The 20,397-nt window shown below is 39.9% G+C and overlaps 1 protein-coding gene and 1 pseudogene across 1 annotated transcript in view; one reads left to right on the plus strand and one right to left on the minus strand.

Annotated features, from left to right (window-relative positions):
- The window catches only part of LOC127417827 (rod cGMP-specific 3',5'-cyclic phosphodiesterase subunit alpha-like), a 27,096-nt pseudogene extending 23,739 nt beyond the window's left edge, over positions 1–3,357 (plus strand).
- Positions 389–20,397, minus strand: part of LOC127417884 (peroxisome proliferator-activated receptor gamma coactivator 1-beta-like) — a 61,113-nt gene continuing 41,104 nt past the window's right edge. The window contains exons 4-12 of the mRNA XM_051658134.1: positions 19,008–19,130; positions 13,920–14,856; positions 12,456–12,501; positions 9,831–9,895; positions 7,126–7,672; positions 6,604–6,673; positions 6,278–6,396; positions 6,046–6,176; positions 389–5,065 (exon numbers count right to left, since the gene is read on the minus strand). Of these exons, the coding sequence (XP_051514094.1) occupies positions 4,974–5,065; positions 6,046–6,176; positions 6,278–6,396; positions 6,604–6,673; positions 7,126–7,672; positions 9,831–9,895; positions 12,456–12,501; positions 13,920–14,856; positions 19,008–19,130 (2,130 nt within the window). The 3' untranslated portion in view covers positions 389–4,973. The remainder of the gene's footprint in view (positions 5,066–6,045; positions 6,177–6,277; positions 6,397–6,603; positions 6,674–7,125; positions 7,673–9,830; positions 9,896–12,455; positions 12,502–13,919; positions 14,857–19,007; positions 19,131–20,397) is intronic.

Here is a 20,397-nt window from a genome sequence, read left to right on the forward strand (position 1 = left end):
GTTTCATTCTGCATGTTCTGCTACATAACCTCAACAGAAAGAACTGCCACAATTAGCTTCACAATCTAAATTCCAAGCACTCTGCATGGATACCAAATAGAATGTGATTTGCTATTGGCTGTGATTTCAATGCAGTATCCAATCAGATAGCTTTCAGCTGAGCTATTCTGTTTATGCAATGCATAATGTCACTAGAACATGAAAAAAGATTGTCTTAAAGCAGATGCTTGTGGGATTTTCAAAATCCTCCTCTTTCTAACATGCACAGATGGCTATTCAGCACTCATTCCAAGAATTGCGGCAGAAGAACGGATTCATTTCTGTGGAAGGTATTATTGTGTAAACTGCACAATGCATGCATAACTTAGCACACTAATGTATCACAAAGTTAAATGTTCATTATGGATTTTATTTTTTGGAGGCAAAACAATGAATATATGTACTTTTCTTTACAGTATATGAGGATCAGTTTCTACAGTTTAATAATGTAAACAATCTCGAAAGAGAAATGTGTTCAGTTTAAAAGGAAGCCATTGTCTTCTTTTTTAAACTATTTACATGAATTAAAATATAATTTATGACATCAAATAATTTCTGCTATATAGATACTTTGATCTAGGAAACTAGATTTTTAACCATTTAAAAATACTGAAATGCATCTGTCTCCACATTTTCAAGACATAAAATCACACAAAGCCGAAAATAAAATAAAACCAACACCATTTAAAGACATCCAAGCTAAGTGGCATATAAATAAAAATTCAAAATAAAACAAATATGTAAAAATATAAAATCTTACTAGCAATATTTACCAAAAACTATGTTAAAAATAAAAAGGAAAAATCATAGTCAATTTGATAGTCATTAGATGTAAAGAGTGAAAAATCAATAAAAACAAATCAATGAAGAAAACAATGTATGCCTTTTGACATCGGATTTTGTTTCCACAATAGACAAGGTCTTAAAGCAGCAAGACAATGCAACATGGATGTGCGATGACATCAGAGGCATTTCATTAACAGATGCTCTAGCACCAAAATTACACATATGCTAGATCCACTTTTTGATAAAAAAAATGACCCAAGGTTTAGCACAGAACCTTGAGTCAGCAAGAGGAAACAAAGTTTCCTCTTGCTGACTCAGTGGGCAAATTCTGTCTGATATTGCAAGAGCATGTACTTTGTGAACAACAAATTGCAGGGCAATAGATGTAGTGAATTAATAGTGACGTTTTCAATGAACTGAAAAGAGAGGAAGAAAGAAATCACATGCACACACTCACGCCTGTACATTTAAGGGCCAGGCCAAACGATCATGACATTCGTGAATTTGATGTGGTACCACACTTCTCCTGTATCCAAACATCAAATTTACTTTTTGGTCAACTTGTCTAGTGATTGCTGAAATGACAGGACTGGAAATATGTATTGCATTTAAAGAAGGTTCCCTTTGGATATTTTTTTTTTTTTTTTTTTTTTTAGAATATTGATTTTTATCATCTGTACATTCTAGATTGACAGTGTAAGTTGAAATGTTTTGAAGTGTTCTAAAACACTGAATAAAATGGTCTATAACAAATTATAGCATCTATATATTTATCTACACAAACACACAAATATATATATATATATATATATATATATATATATATATATATATATATATATATATAAAATCAAATATATGTATACACTTTTTATAATATGGCTGTATTGAAAAGGTTTAATTACTTATTACTTAAGTAATTAAAAACACATTGGACTGTAAAGGAGATCAGACAGGACTGATAGCTTTGTTTTCCCCTAAGGTTTAAGGCTCTCCTTGTGAAACTGGACTGTCTGTGTATTTTTTTCATAAAAAAAGTCCTTCTCAGCCAGTGATCCTAAACATCAACCTTCTTTTTGAATTATTTAAGCCGTTTCATTGTCTTTCTACAGCAATCTACAACATACAGCACTGTTTTCAAGAAAACAACCAGTCTCTTAAACAAATCCTTTCATTTATGAGAAAGGCTCTCCTAGATTACTGGTATTGCATCTCAGTTGCATAAAAAATAAAACAATCAAACATATTAAAGTCATTAAAAAAAAAAATTGCTAAAGTTATACTCTATACAATTGTAATCGACTTAAGAAGCCATAATCAATTAAAATTCCCTTCTGTAGCTCCCTGTATTGCTTAATGCTGCGTCATCAAGTTCACCCCTTTCCCCCAAAAACATATTACCCAATCAGACCCACCCTTAAAACCATACGTTACTACATTGCTGTACAGCACATAACCATACATCTCAAGTTACACAAGACACAGTGCTATATACACATTATATACCTCTATATATTTATATATCATGTAAACCAGCACATTCTCTCACTTGTTTAGAAGTATACATACTAAGCACAAACACTTATTCAGGTGTTTTTTTTTTTTTCTCAAGATATTATTGGGCGATTTAGAATAGGTCAAAAGCATCTGTAGTATTCAAAGTAACTGCTCGGTACCTTAAGAGGGAAAGCCAGCAAGGCACGTCCTGATTAGGGTACATTTAACACTGAATAAGGCATTCTGTACTTGGTGTGTGCTCTAGTAAAGTCAAAAGAGAATTCAGTCATGTAAACATTCAGGTTTGGGGTGTTTCAGAGGAGGCGATTGAATAAAGGGGAGAGGCGGGGATAATGCGAGAGTAAAGGGAGGTCAATAACCATCCATTCAGCAGCACAAACATGCACCCACACAAACTCACAAGTGTTCTAGATCAACAGGCTGAGGGTTCAAGGGGAGGAGGGTGACCCCGCCGAATCAAAGCAACAGGTACGAGTGAACATACTTCAACTCCCACAAAATAATAAGGGGCAAACCCATCCCACATCCCCGTAAAAGACACAGACAACGCACGCAGTTATACAGAGTACACGTTTAGACTTAAACAGACAGAGGACAAATAGAGAATTAGCCACAAGGTAAGAGCTTGAAAAAACCTGCAGATCTTCCCTTGTCAGATAGAAGAGTAAAAAAAGTGAGTGTTTGAGCTTAGAGAGAGAGAGAGAGAGTATGAGAGTGACATGTAAACAAAGCAGAGATACGACCGTATCTCTAATGAGATTGAGCTCTGGAAATATCTTCCTCCTAGCTTACCACCACCCTTCTCTCAAGTACCGTGAACAGGAGCACTTTATTGAGTCAACATCCAGGAGCAAGACTTGTCTGATGTCTCCTAGGGCTATACTGCTGGGAGAGTCTGACCAACTGTACTTTCAAATTAAGATCAAAAGGATGGACAGGATGGTCACTAGAATCGCATTTGTGACAGGTATATTCCATAAATACATTTTCAGTGAAGGTTTTATGGATTCTTAACAGGATAGGTTTATGATTTGAAAAACACAACTAAAACACATCATTGGAAAGTTAATGGTGAAGCATGTAATTTCTGCATCACTATCGGCACCAAACGAATTTGCAAAAATGATCATTACCTCCATTTGCCATTAGTCGAAAAAACAAACAGTCACATAAGTTGAGTCAATGTTGCTATTTCTCAAACAGAGCAATGTTTTGATACTTCACAGTACCAAAGTGTTTACACTTTTTGGGGAAATCAACATACAAAATAACTTATAATTGTCTCTACATATTAAGCTGGTGCACGACAAAAGTATTTCAACAATGAAAAAATGACACACTTCACCCTTTAAATGAGCTGTAAGCAATTTCAGCCGTTTTGCTAACCTTCATTTTGCTGACATAGCCACTGAATTAACCCTGCCCTCTAAAAACGTCAACCGATCCGGACACACAAAAATCACTTTCTGATTGACTACATGTGATTTCTCAGAACACCTATTTCAGTGATATCTGTAAGGTTATAGGGAAAATTTTATGTGTGGTATTCCAAAAACAATCTGTGACAAGGAGGAGGGCGGTGCCAGGCCATGAGGACACACGCCTGGCCCTGAACTGGGCTAATCAGCCGGGAGGGGGATGAAGACGAGCCGGAGGCGCCAGTTCGAGAGAAAGAGAGAGAGCCACATGTGGCTGCTGTGTGTGTGTGTCTATATGTGTTTGTATTTAAGTTGATTCAAGTTAATTTATGTTATTAAAAGTTACGTTGACTGTTCAGCAGGTTCCTGCCTCCTCCTTGCCCATCTTTACCCCGTTACACAATCGCTAAAAGCACCTTTAAGGTAGTACAGTAGCGGTTGGTTTGGACAGTAGACTAATTTGCTCAGTTGTCTCTGGCAGCCAGTAGCAAAAGCCTCTTCTAGACCAGAGGAGGATAGAGGCAAGACCACAGAAGCACTACCTCGTTTGAGTGCATAGATGAAATCAAGGAAGCACTAAAATTACAAAAAAAAAATAATAATAATAATTATTTCCTTTTTGAATTGTAAACTCTACCTTGTCAGGATTTTTTTGTTTGCCTTTTTTTTTTTAAATCCACTTTTAATCCCCTTTTCATCATAACACACACACACACACAAACACACACACACACACACACACACACACACACACACACACACACACACACACACACACACAGAGTTGAACATCCACAAAGTTTTGCTAATACAAAGCAGTTATTGTTTATATATATTTTTACAATAAAATGGTGAAAGCACATTGCAGGACTACGAAGAGTGACAAAGGGGTACAAACACACATCACGACAACCAACAGAAAAGATTGCGGTTTGCTATGAAGCCCGAGCCGCTCGCAACATCATGAATGGTGTCAAACACGAACACACACGAGAAGCAGCACTTGTGTCCGGTGTTGTCAGAGCTATTTCTGTTCGTTTGTTCACTGGTTTTTGTCCTCCTGCCCCAATGTCCTCCTATCCTCAGTTACAAGTGACAAGGTCCATTTTTTTTATTCCAATGTTCAAAATGTAAACACGAAGAGGTGCCTTGGTTGAGGTGCTCAGGCGAGTCTCGGACGGGGCAGCGATTCTGGAGACGTGGTAAGGCGTGTCAGCGATGCAGGCTTCTCTGGGCCTCCTTCAGCAGAGAGTCAAAGTCCAGTGCATCATACTTGCTCTTCACCGGGCCGGGACCCGCCTCATCTAAACAGTGAAACACTGAAAAGTTAGTTCATATCACTCGAGTATTTTGAAAATAGCACTTTAAATTTGATTTAAATCTGCTTCCTGCAACAGCAAAACACAGCAGGGTTGATTTGAGGACTTGTGATAGACCAGTATATACAGTGATTGACCATTATAAACAGCAACTGACAATATATACAGCAACTGACCGGTATAAATAGCAACTGACTGATATATGCAGTGACAGACCGATATATACACAACTTACCAATATATATAGCAATAGACCGATATATACAGTGATAAATCTAATATATATACAGCGATAGACTGATATTTATAACATTAGACAGATATATACAGAATTATATAAACAAATTTGTTTAGTTATTTGATTAGAATTAGATATCTGATTAGTGACAATTTTTTATTTATTTTTATTCCCAGTTTTTTAATATGGTCTCAGACTTTTGGACACTATTGTATCGAGATGTGTACCGTTTTGTGGCATAGTTGTCGATTTCCCACACTTTATATCAGCATTGGCCACTAAAAAAAACCCCATATTGGTTGACCACTAGTGAGCACAACATTTTTGTAATCTCTTCCCTAACCAAAATTTGATATAGAGTCTGACTCAGCACACTGACTCAGATGAGTCCAATTACAAATGAACAAATCATCAAATGATCAAAAAGCAGCTTCTTCATTATCACTGTCTGGAACTGACTTCACAAATTGATTAGTCTGTCGGTTTGCTGCAATAGCTAAGAACTGCGGCATACTGGCCTTGCATTAATTAAAACCGTACCCAGCTTTTTTCAAACGGGTCAACAAAGAATCAAAACATTTTCATTTTATTAAAATGCAAATGAAGCTGAATTAGGCCATTTATTAGTTCAGGAATAAGAAGACACCTTCCTTTGTCTCAGAACAGAGCACCAGACTTCTGATGCAAAGGCCACATCAAAGAGACAGGAAGCTCTCTGTTCTCTTACCCAGATCTATGTAACGCTTCCTGCCAAACCGTCGGTTGCTGTTCCCCCTGCTCTGACCCAGCGAGTCCCACCTGTGCCGTTGGGTCTGGCCGCTCTGAGCGGACCTCAGTGTGATAACTCCACAACGCTCACTGCAAAGACACACAAACACATTGATACACCAGTGCTCCTGATCCCATTCATGTTCTAATGTCACAACAAGGTCAGGCGAGTAGACAGAAATGAAACCCACTCGTTTTTGATGACAACTTTACAATCCTCTGGTTCACCGAAGGCCTCGAAGCGCTTACGCAGCATGAACTGAGTGACGCTGCTCGGAAGGTTGTGAATGTAGATCACTTGGCACTTGTTCTGGAAATGCAAAGGTAATTAGAACAAATATGTTCATCAGCACTTAAAGGGATAGTTGCCCAAAAAAGAAAATTCTTTCATTAAAAAGAAAATGAACAAGACATGAGATGCATCTATGCCTTTGGTAATAAAGTCAGTGCTGCAACTACTAAAATCAGTAATAAACAGGATCAGAACTGAGGTTGATTGTTTAAAAACATGGCCTACCACATCATTCTCTTGTCCACACTTGCTGTTTGTTTCTGTTGCTTTGGGGCACATCTCAAAGCTCTCATTGCTGAAAGATACATACAGGGCTGAGTTACACAAATGGCCAATCAATGGCAAAAGAAATTAGTTAGCATCTTGATGGCACACAAAACTGGCAAGGACTGGCTAACACCAGTTCCAATCTGACTGCCTTGAAACAAAGTCGTGTTTGCAAAATACTGGGTTTATTCAATAAGAATTTTTGAGAAACAACTACTGTAATCACTGGATCCCTCAGAGCCTTGTTTGTACTTCCATCAAAGACATGCTGCTGATCTGACTGAGGCTGACTGGTACGATCTATCTAAAAAGCACGTAAACACAAAACATATTGTGGTTTATCACTCAAACACTCTTTTCCTGTCTTAAAGGGAGGTTTTTGGCCAGAATAACCTGCAATGTGAACAAGACTTTATTCTGCAAGTCAAAAAAAAGACTAGCATCTTGCTTTAGCACCTCAGCATAGGACATATTCAGTACCTGAAAGAGAGCTTGCAGCTGGGGGAGGGGGGTGAGCAGGACACTGGCGACTGGGCGTCCAGCTCTGGGGAAGGAGAATGGATAGGAGAGGGTTCGCTGGTCTGCTCTGGGCTGGGCGTAGGTAACTCTGCAGGTGAGTTCGTCAGCTGACCCTCCTTGCTTTCGGTTCTCTGCTGGTCATCTAGGGCTTTCAAGAGGAGCCTCTCCTCCTGTCCCTCCATCTCCTCATTGTTCACACCCATCTTCTCCTCCTTCCCTTGCACTTCCACGCAGCTCTGCATGGCCGCTGGTCTCTTGCGACTCTCCCCCAATCCCAGTAGGCAGTAGTCATGGTCCCCGTATGTGTGTTGTGTGCCACCCTTCAAGTCTGTATTGCCCGTTTGGCCCATCCGGCGCAGCTGGGCATACAGTTCCGTCTGCTCTGGTTGCTTGCGTAAGTGCGTCCGTGCCAGGCACGAGTTCTTGGTGGTGAGCTCAGCTTTGCCATCTGGTTTGAAGAGCTCGTCCTCCAGTGGTTTGTGAGGGGGTGTAGTGGGGGGAGTGAGGCCTGCAGAACACACATGATCATTAATCACTTTGAAACCATACACTAGGGCACCACAAACGAATGCACTAGAATATCACGAAACATTCTGTAACTAGCCACAGTTCATAAGACAGCTAAATTAACAATTAATTAAACTTACAAATGGAGTAAAGTTATCTTTAATATGTGAAATGATCATATAATTAATTCTAAAATAATGATAAATCAAATAATTCTTCTTGCACCATTTGTGCAACAGATATAAATAATCCCTCAAATTATGTGGATTGTTTTTTTGTTTTGTTTTTTGTTATTAACAATTTTTATTGATTCCATGCAGCAAATCAAATAGACACAACAGAAAATGCAAAATCAAACCACATGAAATCACAACCCCCCCCCCAACATTAATCCCCCCCACCCAACACAAACAAGCACCCCAGCCAGCAACACAAATAGGCAATAAAACAGCAGAAAATATTTAGAAACATAAAAAAAAAAAAAAAAAAGAAGAAAAACCCCACTAGTCTCTCTCCACTGCCCCTCCCTGAGAGCCTTCAAGAAAGGCTAAATAGCTGCCCCATTTCCAGATGTAACAATCTAGGTTGCCTAGCCTTCTACATGCCATCTCCTCAAAAGCCGCTACCCTGCCCAACTCGGTGCACCACTCACGAAATGAGGGCGCATCGGTTGACTTCCATCCCCTGAGGATTCCCTGTCTGCCAATAATCATGCTGGTTATGACCCAGCTATTTATATATTCATCCCCTATATTCAGGACCACCCCATCACCCAAAATACACAGTCTGGGGCAAAATGAAAACTGAGTGTCCACTACGTCACACATAACCCTCAACCAAAATTCTTGGATTTTAACACATCCCCAAAAAACATGGGTTGTGTCCCCATCTTCTGACTGACATCACCAGCAGGTGGGTGTTTTTTTAAGACCAAGCCTAAACAATCTAGAGGGGCTCCAATAGAATCGATGCAAAATCTTAAATTGCATCAGACGCACCCTTGCATCTCTAGATGTAGACTTGACGTTTTTTTAGAATCCTAGCCCACACTCCCTCCTCCAATACCAAGTTTAAATCTTTCTCCCATAATCTCTTGAGAGAAGTTGAAGCTCTGTCCCCCAGACTCTGAATTAACAGGGAGTAATACACTGATGCCTCATTTCCTTTTCCAAAAGGCAGTAATCACCACTTCCAGAGTATCTGCTGCTTTGTTGGGGTGTATCCTACCCCCAAAAATAGTACATAGCAGGTGGTGCAGCTGTAAATACCAAAAGAACTGAGATCTGTGAATCTTAAAATGTTGAACCATATTTTCAAAAGATCTCAACACTCCACTCATATAGGTCACTGAGTGTATTAACCTCCCTCACAATCCATTCTGACCAGCAGAAAGGGGACTTATTAATACGTAATTTTGGATTCATCCATATGCTCGAGGCAACATTTAAATAAATGTCAGAATTAAACACTCTGGACACTTTTGGCCATACCGCATGCAAATGCGAGATAATGGGGCATGACATAACTTCTCTGGTTAGTTTAATAGAAAGGCTTTGCAATGGCATAATAGGGGCAAGAACTTCCTGTTCAGTACAAAACCAGGGAGGGGCTCTCTCAGGTGGAAGCGACCAATGAGCCAAATGTCTGAGACCGAATGCATAATAATAAAACAAAATCTTGGGTAGGTCTAGCCCACCTTTGTCAATCGGCCTATGTAACTTATTGAAATGTAATCCGGGACGCTTACCATTCCAAATGAAGGACTTTGCTATACTATCAAACTGCTTGAAATAAGAGAGGGGGACATCTACAGGGAGAGACTTTAGCAGGTAGTTGAATTTTGGAATACAATTCATTTTAATAACATTAACAATTTTCACCTGGCGAATGATGAAATGGGTGAAAAACTCTTATTGACTTACATTGATGGGGGGATCAGAGCCATATCTAGGGACCAGAATATCACAGAAACTAAGGGGTGGGCTAATCACCATTCAGATAATTTAGACACATTTATTGACAAACTCTGAACCCTATGCAAATACTGTCATGCTACTGGAATGTGTGAGAACATAAGAGGTGGAAACAAGTGGTAATTGCAAACAATGCCAAAAATGTCACACATATAAAAGTCCCACTGACTGAGTGTGTAATATTACCTGCTGTGCCACACAGCTCCACGCAGAGAGTCTGCTCAAAGGGCTTGTCGGCATACTGTGTGTCTCTGATCAGGAGAAACAAAAAGCGTTTGCACAGTCTATTAAACTCTTACATGGGAAAGGAAAGCAGAAAGAGAGAGTGAAGGCCTCGATATACTTCCTACGAAATCGAAGAACGAATGGGTATGACATCATTTAGAACCAAATCTGGCCAAAAAGGTGTTTTTGCGTTCGTTTCGGTGATTTGTAACAGCTCGCTGGGGTGAACTTTTAGGAAAAATTATTATTGGCTGCTAAACACCTTCTTACTGTCATTGGTCTACGTCATCGGTAGGTGTGACCAAGAGCTCCACCTACCTTGAGGCCGATGGCTAATTTAGTTAACTTTGTTTACTGAGTCAAAATCAGTCAACATGAACACATCGATATGCAGAGTTATTAGCGAGCTGGTGCAAATGTACCTACATCTGTATGATCGTTCGCTAAGAGAAATCTTTTTTTTTTAATCTACTAAAGGCATAAAATCTTCTCAAATACTCTTCAAGTGCTCATTCACTCATGTGCAGGGTTGGGAGGGTTTCTTCTGAAATGCATTCCACTACAGATTACAGAATACATGCTGTAAAATGTATTTTGTAATGTATTCTGTTAGATTACTCAAACTCAGTAACGTATTCTCCTTTTTTCTCCCCAATTTGGAATGCCCAATTCCCAATGCGCTCTATGTCCTCGTGGTGGCATAGTGACTCGCCTCAATCCGAGTGGTGGAGGACGAATCTCAGTTGCCTCCGCGTCTGAGACCATCAATCTGCACATCTTATCACATGGCTTGTTGAGCACGATACTGTGGAGACGTAGTGTGTGTGAAGGCTTCACGCTATTCTCCGCAGCATCCACGCACAACACACCATGCGCCCCACCGAGAGCAAGAACCACATTATAGCGACCACGAGGAGGTTACCCCATGAGACTCTACCCACCCTAGCAACCGGGCAAATTTGGTTGCTTAGGAGACCTGGCTGGAGTCACTCAGCACGCCCTGGATTCGAACTCGCCACTCCAGGTGTGGTAGTCAGCGTCAATACTCGCTGAGCTACCCAGGCCCCCAATGTGAATGTTCTTGATAAAAAAGTATGATCGTGCCTGGTAACATGTGCATGTAAAATGGCTAGAAACAGCATTTTAGCTTAGCGTAAAGCTGACAATTTACACAAGGTTTATTTCTATTTCTTCTACTCCAAACTTACTTCAAACTTCTCTGTCTGCTTGTATGAATGTAACACATCATAAGAAAGTGTTTCACCGCTGTTCAAATGCACTTTGGATCGCATCATTTATATGTATAAATGTTTTCCATCTGAAAGGACTAAATATTAAATGAAAAAAATTACAATAAAATGCAAAGTAATCTCTTCAGTAATCAAAATACTTTTTGAATGTAACTGTATTCTAATTACACTGATATAAATTGTAACTGTAGTGAAATACATTTACTTATATTTTGTATTTTAAATACGTAATCTGTTACATGTATTCTGTTACTCCCCAAATCTGCTCATGTGCCATCTGCAGCAAAAGCCATTCACACATCTGCCTAAAGTAAGTAATGCCTCTATCATCGTTTTATCTTTGTTGTGCACATTAACACTTTTATACACTCATCTTTGCAATAGTATCAGTGTCATAATAAATTACAACAGCAGAGTGTAACCAGTGCATATTATGGCTGCGTGTAGCATATTAGAGCATTAGCGTCATGAATTCATAATGTAAACAAGTCAAATTAAACATTTTTTACTGCATATATTTTATTTTAAATCATCATCGAGTGGTTAAAACAGCTTCTTTTACTGACCTTGTGTAAATTCTACTCAGAATGAGGCATAAAGTCATTGATAACAAATTTTTAAGGTTTTACATGTAGTGTCCTCATATTTCAGTGTACTTGTACAGTGTAAATGCCTCCTACATCAGTGTGGCTGGTGTCTGAATGTTCGGAAACAGTATACCATTGCTCAGCTGTTTAGAACTTCTTTTTACCCCTGAATGAAGAACGAAGAAGAACTTCTATGGAAGTATATCGAGACCTCGATACAGTCCAAACAACATAATGAATCAAATTTACTGCTTTAGAGGTATTTATCTGGCATCTGATCACATTTGGTACATCATTTGATTGATCAGGCTTGCTTAAAGGCACTCAAAAATGAAAATTAAGTCATCATTTACCAACAAATATCAGAAAAGGAGATGTTAGGCAAAATCTTAAGTAATAACAGTCCTAATTCACATTCACTGTATGGAAAAAGATTAATTCTACCTAACATCTCCTTTTGTATTACACAAAAGAAAGTCCACTTTTCCTTTAACTTTACACCAAGTCTGAGTTATGCATATGCATAGAAAAGCTAATGACTATAATTGTCAGAAAAACCTCAGGCTATTTTTGGAACAGTGTTACTGTGATGGACTTGCAGAGTGTTTTGGGACGTGTAAGAAACAGCAACTCTACAAGCCTCCTTGAGGCAACCTGGAAGATGGACAGAGTTCAACAGTGGTCTTAAACTTTTGGCCTGGAAGTGTGCCAGGGTTCTAGACTAGATTAGATGTGAATGGAACACACACCCGTTGGATTTGGAAGCCAGCGGCATACACAGGCAGGCATGTTTCTCTGCAATCAAAACAACAGACAGCGCGTCATTGTCAGAGATATCAACAGCACACATAGTAGAGTAACCGAGTTGCAACTCTTTATGGTTCCATGGACATTAAAAAAGTGCTTGATGGTTATATTTTATGTTCTTCAGATAAGGGTATTGGGTATCTTTTAAAAATGTACATTAAAATGCATGTACCAAATACATAGAAAAGTGGTATAACCATCAAGTAACAACATTGCACTTTTCAAATATATTTTTCAAGACAACAAGTCCTTTTTGCAAATATCATGAATTTCTAAATCATGATGTTTTCTTGGTGTTATATAATGTCATATTACTATGGGTGTGATTTCATTTCCTGTTTTATGTTTTCCTTTTGTCACATAACAACAAAATATGGCTTCCTGCAAGTGGGTTTATACCACACTGACTTTTAAAAAGTTGATTATATATATATATATATATATATATACACACACTGAACAAATATTAAAGAAGACATTTTTATTTCAAAAATAATAATTTTTATGTTATAAAGGTTTATAAATATTATAACATATTATTTATTATCAGATCTATCTAGAATTAATTAATTAATTAAAAACTTAAATATCTAAAATTAGATTAGAAATATGTGTGTATACATACAGTATAAAGTATATATATATTATTATGTATTATGTATGTATATACTGTATGTGTAGATATATATATATATATATATATATATATATACACCGATCAGCCACAACATTAAAACCACCTGCCTAATATTGTGTAGGTCCACCTCGTGCCGCCAAAACAGCGCCAACCCGCATCTCAGAATAGCATTCTGAGATTATATTCTTCTCACCACAATTGTACAGAGCGGTTATCTGAGTTACCGTAGACTTTGTCAGTTCGAACCAGTCTGGCCATTCTTTGTTGACCTCTCTCATCAACAAGGCGTTTTTTAAAAGTATTAATATATATTTATATATATATATATATATATATATATATATATATATATATATATATATATATATATATATATATATATTCTTTAATAAAATGATTTTCCAAGAGAAGCAACACTAAGTATTTTTTAAAAGAATTGAAAAATAATAATACTAAATAATTTCAACCATCTAATTAACCTTTTTCTTTATTATGATCCCAAAGAACTTATACCATCTCCACATTTTTTACAAAAAATATAAAAATAATTTTCATTCAGAAATTTTACAGCATGTTCATAATTGGAAAGTGTGTTCAAGTCATTGTTTGTATGAATTGCATTTTTAATATATATATTTTTTAAAATAAATGAATAGCTCTGGATGCAAAAAAAATCACCTCGTCATTGACCTGAAACTCTTATAATTTTAGGAGTAAACTTGCATTCATCATACCTATTTTTCCCATGAATGTTTAGGAGGTGTCTTACCGTCATTGCAGCTTGGGTTTTGGGTTTCGGAGCTCTTGTAAGAGTTGGTCTTCTGGTTGCTATCAGATGGTGGTTCTGTGGGAGGATGTTTGATCTGGTTCTCCTCTTTGTTGGACTGTCCAGCACTGGGCTCTGATCGGCCACAGTTCACACGGACTCTCTTAGCAAATCGGCTGGGAAAGGAAGCCAGACGGTGAGAGCGTCTAACTGAAAAGGATCCTTCCCCTGGCTCAGGGCTCTTGAGGCGCTTTGCAGCCTTTTGCGAGCTCTCATAGTCTGAGTCTTTAGTTTCAGCTTTGGGCTGGCAAGCAGGGGAGGATGAAACCTCAGTCTTTTTCTCATGGGTGGGCTGAGCAGCCCCTCTGCTGTGGGTATAAGGAGGGCTGTGCATTCTGTAAGGCTTGCTAACGTCAAAGGAACTGACAGCTTCTAAAAGCTCTTTGAGCAAGGAGTGGGCTTTGATCTCCCTGCGTCTAGTGAAGGGTACTCTCGGCCTGGACCCGCTAATAGTTTGAGGTACCAGCTTGTGACAGTTCTGAGGAACGCTGCGGGGCACTGAGGGATTCTCAGGCTTGGCCTTACGTGCCAAAGCCTCACGCTCCTTGCGATCCCAGCCGGCCTGTTTGCGTGTGGGCAGGCAGTAAGTGTGCATGTATTTGATGAGCTCCACTACAGAGTGCAGTTCTTTCTCTGAGGAGAACTGAGGCTTCGGCGGCTCGAAGCACACCGTGCTCTCACAGTCCTCGCTGCTGGACTCCTCTTCCTCCTCCGAGTCACTGTCCTCTTCATCCTCCTCGTTCTCCTCTTCCTCTGTGTCAGCGGAGGGTGCGTCCTCGGCCTCCTGTGCGGTGGTGAGGTGGCGATGGAGTTCAGCACAAAGTCGACTGGCAGGCCGCACTGGTCGTGGCTTACGCTCCTGTGTGCTTGTCTTGTCCTTCTGCAGAAGAAAGAGGAGATATTTAATTACATTTTTTTATTTGAAATATAAAAGAAATATAATAAAGCAATAAGCAATGAAAGACCATCCATTACAGTGATAATTTTTTTTCATGGTTAAGCCATCTTGTTAGTCACAACATAAAGCAAAGTGGCAAAATCACTGTAATGCACAACCTCGAGTGTCTAATTTCTTTCATAAGCCATCAACAGCTATAAAATGTATTAATAAATACTGTAATAAATAATTACATTTATTAATTTAAGAAGAAAATGAAATTGAAATTTAACTGAAAAAATAATAATTTTGATGTTATAAATGTTTATGAATATTATAACATATTATTTATTATCAGATCTATCTAGAATTAATTCATTAATGAATTAAATTAAAACCTAAATATCTAAAATTAGATTAGAAATACGTGTGTATACATACAGTATAAATATATATATATTATATATATATATATGGGCAGGTGTTCCCCTAGAGCAGGTCTCCAGGCACCTCGTGGTCACAACAGACGCCTCCAAATCGGGCTGGGGCACTGTTTGCAACGGGCACGCAGCCGCCGGCTTATGGACAGGTTCCTGAGAGGCGCCAGGAGGCTGAACCCCTCCAGACTGCGCCTCGTTCCCTCATGGGACCTCTCTGTAGTTCTTCAGGGTCTACAGAGAGCCCCCTTTGAGCCTTTGCAGTCAGCTGAGCTTAAGGCACTCTCCTTGAAGACTGCCCTCCTGACTGCGCTCACTTCCATTAAGAGGGTAGGAGACCTGCAAGCGTTCTCTGTCAGCGAAACATGCCAGGAGTTTGGTCTGGGCTACTCTCACGTGATCTTGAGACCCCGACCGGGCTATGTGCCCAAGGTTCCCATGACCCCTTTTAGGGACCAGGTGGTGAACCTGCGAGCGCTGCCCCAGGAGGAGGCAGACCAAGCCCTGTCATTGCTGTGTCTGGTGCGCGCTTTACGCATCTATTTGGATCGCACGCAGAGCTTTAGGATCTCTGATCAGCTCTTTGTCTGCTTTGGTACACAGCGGAAAGGAAGCGCTGTCCAAGCAGAGGATTGCCCACTGGCTCATTGACGCCATAGCTATGGCATATCACGCCCAGGATGTGCCGCTCCCGGTAGGGCTACGAGCCCATTCTACCAGGGGTGTAGCGGCCTCCTGGGCCCTGGCCAGGGATGCCTCTCCAACAGACATTTGCAGAGCAGCGGGCTGGGCAACACCCAACACCTTTGCAAGGTTCTATAACCTCCGGATGGAACTGGTTTCATCCCAGGTAGTGGCACGCAATACAAGCGGATAAGCCCGGGATAGCCAGCCGGGTGTATCGCTTACACATAGCGCCTTTCACCTCCTCTGAGCTGAAGACGTGCACCATTAATTCCCAGTAGTGTTCACAAACTATGTTCCCTGGTTGACTTCCTCCGAGTCGAGTTTTCGGAGAGACTCGCTACTGGCACAGTACACGCGCTAACTAAGAGCCCTGTTCTGGGGTAGGTGCTCCGTATGTGGCGGTTCCCTGTAAGGTAACCCCATGCAATGTATATCTTCCGCTAATTCATTTCCCTGTTGGCAAACTGCGTCTTCCTTGGGCAGAGCCCCCTCTGCCACAGTCTCCATGTTTGTAGCAACTCCTCCCCCATTGGGTAGGATCTATCATGAGACTCTCCACATGGTCGGCAAGACCATGAGACTCTCCACATGGTCGGCAAGACCATGTGACGTATTTTCCCCCTCTCTTTGGGCGAGGCGTGGTCTCCATGGTGTCCTCCCCTTGGGAGGGACACCCCCCGACTAGACCTGGCGGCCCAGACGGATAATCCCCCTTCTTTTTTAGGGAGTGGAAAAAAAGAAGGGGAAAAGAGCCCATGACTGGGTTAGCCTGTCTCCATCTTTTGGGTAGTCGATTTGTCCCCAAAGGGCCGTTCGACACTCATAACTATGTTGGGGGAGGTTACGTGTCAGCCTGGTGCGCTGGCTATGAGGCACACAGTTGTCTGCCCGTCACATACCGCCAGTTCACGTAACACAGTTCAGCCAGTTGCGGCATTTTGTATAGGGACCCCTAGTGTCACTACATCGACACAACGTCGATTGAGTGACAGATAGGGAATGTCTTGGTTACTTGCGTAACTTCCGTTCCCTGATTTAGGGAACGAGACGTTGTGTTCCTCCTGCCACAACGCTGAACTACCCGCTGAAATGGCCGGACCTTGTCTCGGCTCCTCAGCATAAAACCTGAATGAGTGGTTGCATACCAGCTCCTTTTATACCCGTATGTCCGGGGGAGTGGCATGCAAATACCACTCGCCAATTTTCATTGGCCTTTTATCAAAGACCAGAGGTGTCTCGGGCTCCCAAGAGTGACCCATAGTGTCACTACATCGACACAATGTCTCGTTCCCTCCATCAGGGAACGGAGGTTACACAAGTAACCAGGACATTTTTCTGTTTCAAAAGTGGCTTTTTCTTTGCAATTCTTCCCATAAAGCCTGCACCCCTGAGTCTTCTCTTTACTTTTGTACATGAAACTGGTGTTGAGCGGGTACAATTCAATGAAGCTGCCAGCTTAGGACATGTGAGGTGCCTATTTCTCAAACTAGAGACTCTGATGTACTTATACTCTTGTTTAGTTGTACATCTGGCCTTCCACATCTTTCTGTCCTTGTTAGAGCCAGTTGTCCTTTGTCTTTGAAGACTGTAGTGTACACCTTTTTATGAAATCTTCAGTTTTTTGGCAATTTCAAGCACTGTATATCCTATGCCAGTCTATTGCATACTGTGGCAACTCAAAAACAAACACAAAGACAATGTTAAGCTTCACGAATCAAATAGCTTTCAGCTGTGTTTGATATAATGGCAAGTGATTTTCTAGTACCAAATGATCAATTTAGCATGATCACTCAAGGAGAAGGTGTTGGAGTGATGGCTGCTGAAAATGGGGCCTGTCTAGATTTGATCAAAAATGACTTTTTTTAGTGATGGTGCTGTTTTTTTACATCAGTAATGTCCTGACTATACTTTGTGAACAGCTGAATGCCAATTTGGTGAAATAAAGTACCAATTTCCTTCCGAAACAGCAAAATCCGTACATTATTCTAAACATTTGGCCGCCAGTGTATATACTGTACTGTATATATATATATATATATATATATATATATAGATATATAGATATATAGATAGATATATAGATATATAGATAGATTGGTAGATAATGTGTAACACAAATACACATAATTATTAAATATTCCTTAATAATTAGTTAGCATACCTGAAGGTCATTTATGGCAACATATCATCTTTGCACATAAATACTGAATTAAACTGATTCATCTTGAATTGAAAAAAAAACAACTGTTTAGATAATGGATCACCCAGTCAGAATTTAAAGCCTTTTATTCTGTTCTCTGTGATAAACTAAACTTGACTTTGAATTTGATTGTACAAGCAACTAAGTGAGCCAAATAGTTTAGTACTTTGACAAAACAACTCATAAAAAAAAAAAAAAAAAAAAAAAAAGATTACTTGGAGACAGATATAGTACTTAGCATTTACTCATGACTGCCATCTATGCGGAATGTAGCAAGCCATCCTTATGACATGCCCAAATATCTGAGCCATGTGAGGCAGCTCAACGCCCAACTCAATTTCAGTGTGTACTATGCGCTAAGGTTACTGTGACAAATGTGCAAAGTTTAGTTGCGAGATATTCTTTCGGTATCCCGTGAACTATTTCTGTTTTTTTAAACTCAACTTTAAACTTGTAACTCAAATTCAGAGTGAACATTGCCCTTTAGGCCGGGTAAAGGCTGTGGCTTTGGCATGACAGATGGCTGCACTCTACTCTAATGCGACAGTGGCTTTAGCCATGGAGCAATGTGCCAAAGTGGAGGGAGTGAATGAGGAACCATAAGCTTCACAGGCTTTGGAACTTTGAAGTGAAAATCCTCAGTGTGGTTTCTAAAGGCTGGCATAAGCTAATTAGGCATTAGTATTGCAGTGGGAATATGCTGCAGCGTAAATTGGTAGTGAATGGTGTATGTGCTCACACTAAGGTTGTTAAAAACATTTCCTGTTAGGGGAATGTGTCATATGTTTTAAACTGAAGCTACAATCAAAGTGTGCGGAAGTTTCTCCCACCTTTAGCACAGGCCTCACGGGCTTGACGTGCTGGCTCCTGCTGCTATGGCGATGCACGCTGCCATCTTTGTGCGACTCAAGGCCCGAAGGCACATTAGGGGGTGACAACAGGAGTTTCTTTAGCTGTGGGGAGAAGGAGAGGTGAAGGGGTTACAATTTGCTGGCTCTGTGTGTTTAAAATACAGACATAACACACTGCAAACACGCCGCCAAAAAATCATTTTCTTAATCAATATTTTTGTCTTGTTTTCCAGGAAAAATATCGAAACATCCTTTAAAAAGTGATACATTTACTTAATTCCTTTATTTACTTACACAAATTAATGTTTTTAAAATTTTTTAATTGCTTTCTTATTCTTGAATTAAAGGCATGGTTCACCCAAAAATATACATTGTAATGTAAACTGTAAATTCTCAAAAACGAATATTATTTTACACAACAGACTCTCAAGTAACTTTATCTGTTATCTATGGATGTTTAGATATTTTTACTGGAAAACAAGACAAGACTTTTTTTTGTGTTTTTTTTTTTTTGTGCAGAATCAATCTCTGCTGTCTGCTCAACAAGTCTAAAGCTTCAAATCTCTGAAAGGTCCTAGAATGTTTGCATTTTGAGATTTGTTACTCAAACACAGTTGATGAGAAAGTTTACAGCAGGTTTTTTTTCTCTCTTGTAGCCACTGTTGGAACAAGGCATTGAAGTTATTGGACATGTAAGAAAAACTAAGCAAGTCTGTGAGTCCTAAGCACCCAGCACTGGGTGAGCAATAGGGAGAGAAAAGTGAGTCCTTTAAGCGATTGTTAATGTGCCAACTTGGCAGGTCTGTCCATGCCTCTCAGTGTCCATTGAGGAAGCTTAAGGGGCACTGAGAGTTTCAGCCTCTGTGTACCAATCTGTTTTGGCATGCAACGACCATCTATGCCATGAAAACATGTGCTCCACTGTCCCTGATCCTGGTGTTTCAATGCACCCCTTGTTTCGCACACAGACTGGCCTCATTTAGGGGTTGAGGTGTAAATGCAGCCATTGCCAGTAGAGGGGGCTCTCAGCTCTTGGGTAAAATGAGTTTATAACCGGACTAAACTCACTCAATGGTGGGTTTTAAAGATGAAGCCAAACATGTTCACCCAAAGTTCACCCAAAAATGAAATTTCTGTAATCATTCAGGCACTTTCATGTCTTTAAATCCCATATGACTTTGTTTCTTCTGTGGAACACAAGAGAAGATATTTATAGTGCAATGACCAAGCTGCACATTTTCATACAGTGAAAGTGAATGGTGACAGTCCCTGGTCTCCATCCACTTTCACTGCATGGAAGAGAGCAGCTGAAGACATTCTGATAAACTTCTTCCACGGTGGTCCACGGAAGAAAGAAAGGTATAAGGGC

Source organism: Myxocyprinus asiaticus, chromosome 27 (assembly GCF_019703515.2).
Source record: "Myxocyprinus asiaticus isolate MX2 ecotype Aquarium Trade chromosome 27, UBuf_Myxa_2, whole genome shotgun sequence".
Classification (NCBI taxonomy): domain Eukaryota; kingdom Metazoa; phylum Chordata; class Actinopteri; order Cypriniformes; family Catostomidae; genus Myxocyprinus; species Myxocyprinus asiaticus.